Raw genomic sequence first — 8,932 nt, 5'->3', positions numbered from 1 at the left:
CAAAATCCACCAGTGCGTAGGGAGGGTGCAGCACAGAGCAGCTCCAAACTCCCCCCCCTGCCCTCCTCTTCCTCAGGGGGCCATCCAGCAGAGGTGGGAATGGAGATGGATGATGAGTCTGAGCCCAATTCAGGAGATGTGTCAGGCGGTGGGGGGTCCCAGCAATGCCATGCAGCCGAGGGGGGAGGACTTTACCCCGGCACACATCACCTCACTGGCCAGACACTCGGGATTAGGTTCATGGTTTCTCTTTTCTTGGTTCATGCAGAGGAAGGGGGCCCAGCGCCATGGCCCTGGCAGGGTGGGAGGGTTCGATGGGATGCTTGCGCGGTGCCGGCGGGGCCGTTGCGTGTGTGCGGTGAGAAGCGAGGGGTTATTCCAGCGGGAACCAAGCAGCAGAGCCAACAGCCAAAGTCCCGTAGGTGAAGATGTCGGAAAGGGTCTCCCCTTGGTAGTCAGTCAGTGACAAACCCCACACGGGCAGGACCACGCTTCAGCTGCAAAACACAAATCCGGCAGAGAGGGAGTTTGCTTTGACCATCCCTTTGGCAGAGCATCCCCATCACCATCTCGCAGCCATCACCCATCTCCTCCCCACCGCGGATCCTCAAGGCAGCATCCCATCCGCTTTGCAGCCCCAACATGGCAAGGAACCCACACCATCCCCTCCACGTCCCTCCCTGTCCCATCCCCGGAGGCTCACAGGGCTTACTGCGGTAGGACGGAGGGCGCGCCGGATCTGTGGAAGTGGACAATTTGCCATTTGCCATCCCGGCGGTGCCAGATACGGGTCTCCTCGGACTGGGCAGTGCGGGGGATCCCTCCCGCATCCACGTACTGCGTGATGCGGATGTAGGCGATGCAGGCGGACTCGTCTCCCATCAGGTGGATGTGGGGGTTCAGGATTGTTGTGTGCACGGGCTTGCTGTTCCGGGACCACACTGGGGAGAGGACAAGTACAGGCAGCTTTAGGCAGGGGAAGGAGTTTGGGTGGCGCTTGCCCAGGGAGGCAGCAATGTGGGGAGGGGAGATGCTGAGTAAACACTGCACAGGAGGGTTCAGGATGGATCCACGTAGCAAGCACCTAATGAAACACCTCCTCTGTATGCAGCTCAGCCCCAGCTGACCTAACAAGCTTGACTGACATCCTGCTGGGATCTTCCAGATCAGCCAGAGGTGCTCCCAAAGCCACCCTTACCCTACTCTCTCCAGCAAGCTGATGGAGGTCAAGTCACAGCTGGGCCCATGGCAGGTGGGAAGGGTTTGTTGGGAGGCAAGGGCACTGCTTACGGTTTTCAAAGTAGAATCGGTGGAAATCCAGGCCTTCCACGAGGTTACCCAGAGCCTCAGGCTCAAAGGCAGTCATCCCAGGGTCACACATCTTCCTGGGGAGGTGGGAAGGGGAGAGAAAAGGGAGAGGTTATCTCACTGCTTCTGGTATGAGAGCTTGCAAAACCCAAACGGCTCCTGCTCAGGATGACTCTCCCTCAGCCTGAGACCAAGGATTCTCCACAGCAGTAAGCAACTCAAGCAGAAGTCTGACCCCACCCCTGCACTCTGCAGGAAGCCCACCCCACCTCACCTCACCTCCAGCCCACCAACTGCAGCCAGGACCCCACTGAGGCAGGGTGAATTCTCCATCATTCACCATCTCCAATTAAACCTCCCAAAACACTGACAAGAAACAAAAAAATTCGTATTCTCTGCTCTGCATCAAAATATCCCTGCTGCAATTCTCTGAGGCAGGGCTGAAGACCTGCACTCGCTCAGAAATCACTAATTAAATAGGCCTTGGACACAGAAGTGTACTCTGAGGAGCATCAGCTCAGTGAGTAGAAAGCAGTTATGCTTCCAAGTAGCCTGAGGCAATCTGGATATAATGGATACCATGGATGCAACGTTCCTTCTTCCACCATAAATCACAGTTACAGTTATCCATCTTTCTGCAAACCAGAAAACAGGCTCTTCCATGGGAGTGAGACCAGAGAGATGTGTTCAGCTCAGTTTGAGAGAAGCATCAGGTTTGGAAACCCATGTCCCTTGCTTCTCTTGGATGGTCTCCATACCCCACCACCACATCAACCTGGTCACCCTGCCCTGGGCAGCAGTGAAACCTCCCAGGCTGCATTGTGACAGGGAAAGGATCTGCTCCTGGAAGCTGAGCCCCTGCCTTGGCCCAAACCCATGCTGGGCACACTCACGTGTAGGACTCAAAGTCGCCGTTGCTTATTGCTTCGATCAGCTGCTCTGTGACTTTAATGATTTCTTGCTTCCGTACTGTTGGTTTAAAGAGAAAAAAAGAAAAGGAGAAAACAAACCAAAAGTGCTGGTGTTGCAACATCAGTGATAGATCTTTTTCTCATTAGAAACAGAGCACAGGATGTTGGGGGCCACAGGAAACCCCAGGGAAAAAGCAGGAGAGTGACTTGGGAGAGAGACGTGGGGAAGAGCTCTTCACCCCTGGAGAGGAAAGACCTCCAAAGTCAGGACAAAACTGAAAAACTCTGTATTTTCCTAAAGAGCAAAAGGGTTAATCAACAAGTGGTGGGCTTCCCTCAGCTCAAAAGCTGGCACAGGCTGGTCTTGGCTGCAAAGCCTTGACAAGATGGGACCTTCTACTCCGTGAACTCACAGCAGGGGCCAGCCAGGGCAGGGGGGGACCGAGGATGCTCTCACCTCCCTCTGAGAAGGAAGGAGAGGGTCTCAGCTGGGGAGAAGGACAGGCAGGTGATGTGTCCATCCACCCCAGCAGACACAAGGAGGGACTCTGTGAAGGGCACAGCAGTGTGCTGCTGCTACCAGGGACCCCGGGCACTGCCAGCTCAGCTGGGAAGGGACTGGGCTGTGAGAGTGGGTTTGGCTCCCCGGGATGCAGGAGGAGCTGTCAGAGGTAAGCCTGGGCTTATTAACGAGGCTCTGCTTCAAATGCAAATTGGCATCATGCTTGACTTAATTATTTTTTGTAGCATGGCTAATGAAAGGAGAGGGAACACGTTCCTGAGTCATTCAGAAAGGAGGAGAGGGACTCCCATCACTTCCCGAGCACCACCTGCCACCGTGTCCGCTCTCGGGGAGCCATTCCCCATGAGGACAAATGTCCCATTAACTCTCATGTCAGGCCAAAGTCCATCTTGCTTTGTGCTGAGATGGTTTCATGGAGAGACTTTACAAATTAGCAGCGATAAATTATTCCCTGGGTTATTCTTAGAAAGCTGGCTCTGGCAGGCGGGAGGCAGGGATTTCCCCTGGAGGCTTTTCCCAGAGGGACATTTATTTTGGAGGAGCAGGCTGCTATCCCTGCAGATTGCTGCCATTTCCATGCCTGTTTTCAGGGAACATCCCTGGTTTTGGGAGCCCCCCGCTCCTCACCAGCAGTGCCCCAACTTCTCGTGGTGTTGACCCAGCAGGGAAACAACCCAGAGCATTTCACCCCTCAGGAATTAAAGCTGCTTCTGAAGGGCCCCAAGGCAGCTTGATGGTCATGGGCTTAGCCCCAGGCAATATCTCGTTAGGGGTGGCCAGACTAATGACCCCTATGTGCCCCTCTGAAACAGCCCACCCCATCCTGGGTGCCCCCACCAGTACCTTTGGTGTCTTCATCCTCGATGGTGGTGTTGGTGCTCTCCGAAGATTCCTGAGCAAAGAACAGAAAGGAGAGACGGGACGGTGAGAGGGGTCTTCACCCCACGCCAGATGGAGCTCGTGTGTTCGACAGCCCCCCGAGTCCGACCCCACAGCGCTTGACTGAGCCAACGGACAGAAACCAAGGAAAACGCCAGCAGGTCCAACCCGTCCTCAACCACAGCTCTAGGGCAGCACTGGCAGAGCCCTCCCTGACCTCTGCTCCTTGTAGCCAAGGGCACAAGAGCCGGGCTGTGGAGGGTCTCATAGGAACGGCGCTGCCTTTCCTACCGATGCCTGTGGGGACAGAGACAGGGGCAGGTCCAGGGGGGCTTGGTGGGTTCCTAGGAGCGTTGCCGGAGGGGCAGGGAGAGGGGCTGTGCAGGGGGGGAAGACACCATGTTGACTGTACAATAAAGAGAGAGATGTACAAATTAAACAGCGAGGAGGAGCTGGGATGAGAAAGAGGGGACTGTGCAGGAGTGAGAGAGACCACACTGACCGCAGAGTAGGGAGAGAAATGTACAATAAAACAAAGTGCTTCCAAGACCCACATGGACCACTGAAGGCTGAGACACAGCTCTTTCAAGAAACAGCTGAGCACTACATAGATTTGAAGGGGAGGGAGGTACTGACCCCCCTGTCTCTCTCCAGGAGCCCCATCAAGGCGACTCTGCTAGCGGAGCTAGAGCAATGGCTCTGCTAGCTCTTCCCAGCAGAGCCTTGCTTATGTATTACCCATAATACCCCGATGTAGGTTGGCAAGGTGTCCCATGACCATACAGTCCCCGCAGAGGCATGGAAGGTGTTTCTCCAAGGCTCCTTGGACCGATGCAGCCTGCAGACCTGAGTCAGGAGAACTGGGAGAAACGGCATGAGAACCCATCAGCAAGAACCAGGGCTGGCTTCCCATCAGCTGGTGGCCAGCAAGTGCCTGCACCAACCCTGTTAATGGGGTTTGTGGGTGATACGGCTTTGAGGACGTTCCCTCCAACCCCGGTGTCCCTTCTTCCCTACCCCGAGGTAAATTCCAAAAACGGGGGAAGCTGGAACATGTAGAGAGGCCCAGCAATATCGGCATTGAGGAAGACGGAGGACACTCACCATTAACTGAACGCTGGAACTGGACTTTCTTTTCTGGAAAAACAAGGAGAAGAGATGGAACAGGAAGAGACACAGAGTGAGAAAGGCAGAGAGCGGCACGTGAGAGGCAGCAGCTCCTGAGCCACCCTTCGTGGTCCTCATGGAGGGGCAAACAAAAAGCAACCTGGTGCTCTGTAGGGACATGCTGCTGGCTGCGGTGCTGGTGGTGCCACGCCAGCTCCCTCCCCTGTTGGCACCTTTCTCTCCTAACCTGCCACAACCTCTGGTGTCGCTCATCCCAAGAACCTGGCTAGTCCAAAAAGAGAGTCCCCAAGAAGTTGATGACCACTCTGGTGGCTTTGATCAGGCCAGCAAGCTCACAGGAACAGGAGTGGGACGCTGCAAAGCTAAGGCAGATCCACCACCTGTAGAGCCCTGCACCCGGTGTGAATGCCGTACTGATGTTTACTGACTCTGGAGCTGTTCTGGGTGCATCTGCCCATGATGCTGACTGGTGTGGAGATGCTCAATTAGTTCTGGACCTAGACCAGTACTGAGCTGACTGGTTTAAAGGTAGCATGGTTATTGCTACTTGACCCCATCAGGTAGACACACTGTGTGGGAAGCTGTCCTGAGCACAGCTCTGCTGCTTTAAATCAGGACAAGTCTCCTCCAAAAAGAAGACCTTATGCATGCACATATTTGTCTCCATCCTTGACCACTATCACTAGGCTTTAAGGCTTTGGGTTGGATGACCCCATAGCCACGTTTCTGCTTGCAATCCCAAACTACTTCTGGACTCTCCTTCCTTGCTGTGCTCTGCTCCCTGTCTCCATCTTTAATCCAGCCAGGAGAGAGGGAGCTATACACTCTGGCCTCATGCCCTTTCTCCACCTCCAGCTCCCAAGGGATGAATCACAGCAGGCAACAGGGAACACCAGTGTGCAGGAACCAGAAGCTGCAGTGCCAAATAACGAAGTGTTTTAGCAGTGCCCTTAATGAGGCACGGGTTCTGCCTGCCCTGCAGAGGGAAAAGCAACACACACAGTGCAAATCTCTTGGAAAAGTCCATGGAGAGACCCATTAAGGTGCCTGGGTGGGCTGCAGTGTAAAAACTGATGAGATCCATATCTCCTCATTGCTCCTTTCACATCCTAACTGGCTCCCACCACCATCACCGCTGAGTTTCTCTCTCTGCTGGTGCAGCTCTCCCCTTCCTCACTAGGTCCTACGTTAATCCTGGCCCCTCCTTCACCAAAACAACAGATTTCCTAAAGGGCAAAGCGAGCTGTGGTATTTCAGAAGGAACCTCATGGGAAATGGAGCTGCTGGAGCTGGGCTGTCTACAGGAAGGGCTGATGGCTTCTGCTACCCAAGGACATGAGACGGGGCAGTAAACTGCAGAAATTTCAGACGCAACAGAATGCAACACAAAGCAGTGACCGCGTCAAGTCTGGACATACAGGAACAGGATGCAACACGGGGCAGTGAGCTCATTAATTTAGGACGGGACAGGATGTGACATGGGGCAGTGATTTCATTAGTTTACAATGTGACGAGATGTGACACTACACAGGGCAGTGAAGGTATCATAGCTGCTGGGACCAGAAGACTTCTCAGAGACCCCAGAGCAGGGCTCAAGGGGGATTTGTGGTCCTGTGAATGCTTTTAGTAGGGGAGGAACCTCCTCGGGAGGGTGAGTTTTGGGCCCTCGGAGCCTGGTCTAGCACCATCCCGGTGCTGGAAGGCTGTGCAGGCTGGATGGAGGGCAGCACCAGATATATGCTGCCCACCTGTGTAGCTTTGGCCAGGAAGGGCAGGAAGGGTGTCTGCCTGGGACCTGTCTGCTCTCATGAGGATGGTCAGTCCAGCAGGTTTCTCCTAAAAGGGCCACAACTCTTCCAACAATGAACCACACCACATGGCCTGACCTACAGCCCTGCTCTGAGCAGGCAGGACCATTCCCCTCCCACCTTCCCACCCACCCAAGGCAGATTTACAGGTTCTTGCCTCATTTTCCAGCAAGTTGAAAAGAAACTAACACCATCCAGTGATGCCCTGACATCTGCCAGCTGCCCATGGTGGGCCAGTAAAGCTTCACCCGGAGCACCCAGCCCTGTGCCCCTCTGAGTGGGTTACGCTGTGTGTGCCCCCAGGCTGAGCATGGCAATGAGAGGTGGGAATGGCAACGCTGAAGGTGGCCAACACAAGCAACCTGTTGGGAATGAACTTGCCTCTACTTTGTCTTCTCCTCCTGTACCTTCCTGGCCATCTAGCCAGGCTGTCTCACCTCCACTTGTTGGAAAGAAGGCAATAAAAAGCAAACCCATTCTCCAGAGCTTGTACATCTGCTTGAGCTGAGTGTTGGCTGGTAGACTGCACTCAGGATGAAGCCTCATGGGCTGCTCCCTGTTCACCAGTGAGAGACTGGGGATACAAACCAGCATCTCTGATCCCACTCTGAAACCAGACCCTCCTTGCTGAGTTTCTGTGATGGACCAGAAGGCTCTTTACCCAAACTAGCTATTTTCCTATGACAGCAAGTGACCCTCTTCCCAGGATAACTTCTGCCCTCAAAGCTAATTTGAAGGCCAAGAGGGAGTATCATTAGCAAGTTGGGCCAGCAAATGGTCTCTACCACCACACCATCCTGGCAATGCTAGAGATTAAATTCAAGGATATGCCTTTCTGCTGGAAAATTAGATTCAGGACCATACCTGATGAAGCCTCTCCATCCTCCAGTCTCTTCTTTTACAGCTTAAAAATGCATTTCCTGATTGCTCCCACCTGTGCTCCAGCAACTTGTACAAAGACACCTGTGGTGTCACTTCTCAGAGGGTTCCCAGAAGCATCTGGGACTTCAGAGCAGCAGGGGACAGGCCAGCAGTGGCTGGCAGATGGGTGGCTGTGACTCCCATTGGACCTGTTCCCTCTGTGCCAGCACTGTTGTCCAAAACTAGCAATCCTGTCCTGGAAGCCACGTGAGATCCACGTGACACCATGGCCCAAAGCAATGTCCTCTCATAGCAATGCAGATCATCAGCTTCATGTTGCAGAATAACACTGCATGGCCATAATGGTTTGTTGTGGAGCTGAGCCCAGGTCTGGAGCCTTGGACACGGTCTCAAATCTTGCAAGCTTGGCCAGTCCCAACTGCTGGGTCTGGAAGGAGTGGGAGAAAGACAAGCCACCCCCTGATCTCAGGCTTCACTGACCATTTGGACTGAGGAGGGAAGAAGCCACCTGAGGGCTCTGCTCTTGCAAAATCCTCCTCACCTCAGCCCAACAGCTGGGTCCTTATGAAAGGGCTGGAGGAAGAAGAGTGGCTGTGCTGCAGCCAGGCTCCCAGAGCTCTGCCTGACACCTTCCACCCCTGCCCTGTGATGGAGATGAGATCACACCAGCTCTCCCCGGCTGAGTGATCACTTGTATTCATGAAGGGAACAAGTAAGGAAAGATCCTCACATGGGCCATTCCCTCCTGCAGGAGGGGTTTGACAGAGTTCACTAACCACCACATCTCTCTGTCATCAGAAAAAGCTGCTTGGCAGCAGGATTTTGCTGCCTCCAGAAGCCACCTTGTCCTGGAGAAGAGCTGTGGCCCCACCACAGAGGGGGAGGCAAACCTGAGGGCTCTGCAGCCTGAGAAACAAGGTCCACCAAGCACCAGCTTGTTCTTAGAGCATCACCAAGCCATTGGCTCTGTCAAACATCACCAAGTTCGTTTGTTCTGCACTGGGCATGGGGAGCCAGCAGTGCTGCCAAGAGGGTTAAAGGCACCCATGTGCCACCTGGCATCACAGCAGCCCTTGGGGACAGGATGGGATGGGAGCTGGGGGGTGAGCCCAGCCCCACCAGCTGCAGCCCCCGTGGCAGCGCGACCAGTGCTGGGGCAAGCGGGTGATACAGCTGCCCATCTTGTCAGGCGGCTGCTGCCAGGCTGAAGCCATTACCCTGGGCTGCAAAGCTTCCTCCTCCTGTCCCCCGTCCCCTCTCCTGGTCCAGCCTCTCCCCCTCCATGGGGGCAGCAAGGGGCGAGTGCATTTTGCAGGCAATGAAACAACAAATCCCCCTCGCACACCCCTCCAGCACCAGCCCACTCCCCTTGCTCGCCCTTCACGCTGCAAAGCCTCCTCTGCACTGCCTGTCCTGGCAGGAGCCAAGCTGGTGGCACGGGGACACAGCAGGACAGCCAGGCCAACAGCTGCCCTTCAAAGCACAGGGGGTCG

The 8,932-nt window shown here is 54.8% G+C and overlaps 1 protein-coding gene across 1 annotated transcript in view; it reads right to left on the bottom strand.

The window, feature by feature from the left end:
- Positions 1-264: 264 nt before the first annotated feature.
- Positions 265-8,932, bottom strand: part of LOC104533086 (calcium/calmodulin-dependent protein kinase type II subunit alpha) — an 8,861-nt gene continuing 193 nt past the window's right edge. The window contains exons 2-8 of the mRNA XM_010178454.1: positions 5,877-5,896; positions 4,726-4,758; positions 3,586-3,634; positions 2,202-2,277; positions 1,291-1,385; positions 713-941; positions 265-497 (exon numbers count right to left, since the gene is read on the bottom strand). Coding sequence (XP_010176756.1) covers positions 494-497; positions 713-941; positions 1,291-1,385; positions 2,202-2,277; positions 3,586-3,634; positions 4,726-4,758; positions 5,877-5,896 — 506 coding nt within the window. The 3' untranslated portion in view covers positions 265-493. The remainder of the gene's footprint in view (positions 498-712; positions 942-1,290; positions 1,386-2,201; positions 2,278-3,585; positions 3,635-4,725; positions 4,759-5,876; positions 5,897-8,932) is intronic.

This window comes from Antrostomus carolinensis, unplaced genomic scaffold (assembly GCF_000700745.2).
Source record: "Antrostomus carolinensis isolate BGI_N321 unplaced genomic scaffold, ASM70074v2 scaffold41871, whole genome shotgun sequence".
Lineage (NCBI taxonomy): Eukaryota > Metazoa > Chordata > Aves > Caprimulgiformes > Caprimulgidae > Antrostomus > Antrostomus carolinensis.
Note: the sequence above shows the minus strand (reverse complement) of the source record. Positions and strands in the feature narration are given on the sequence as shown.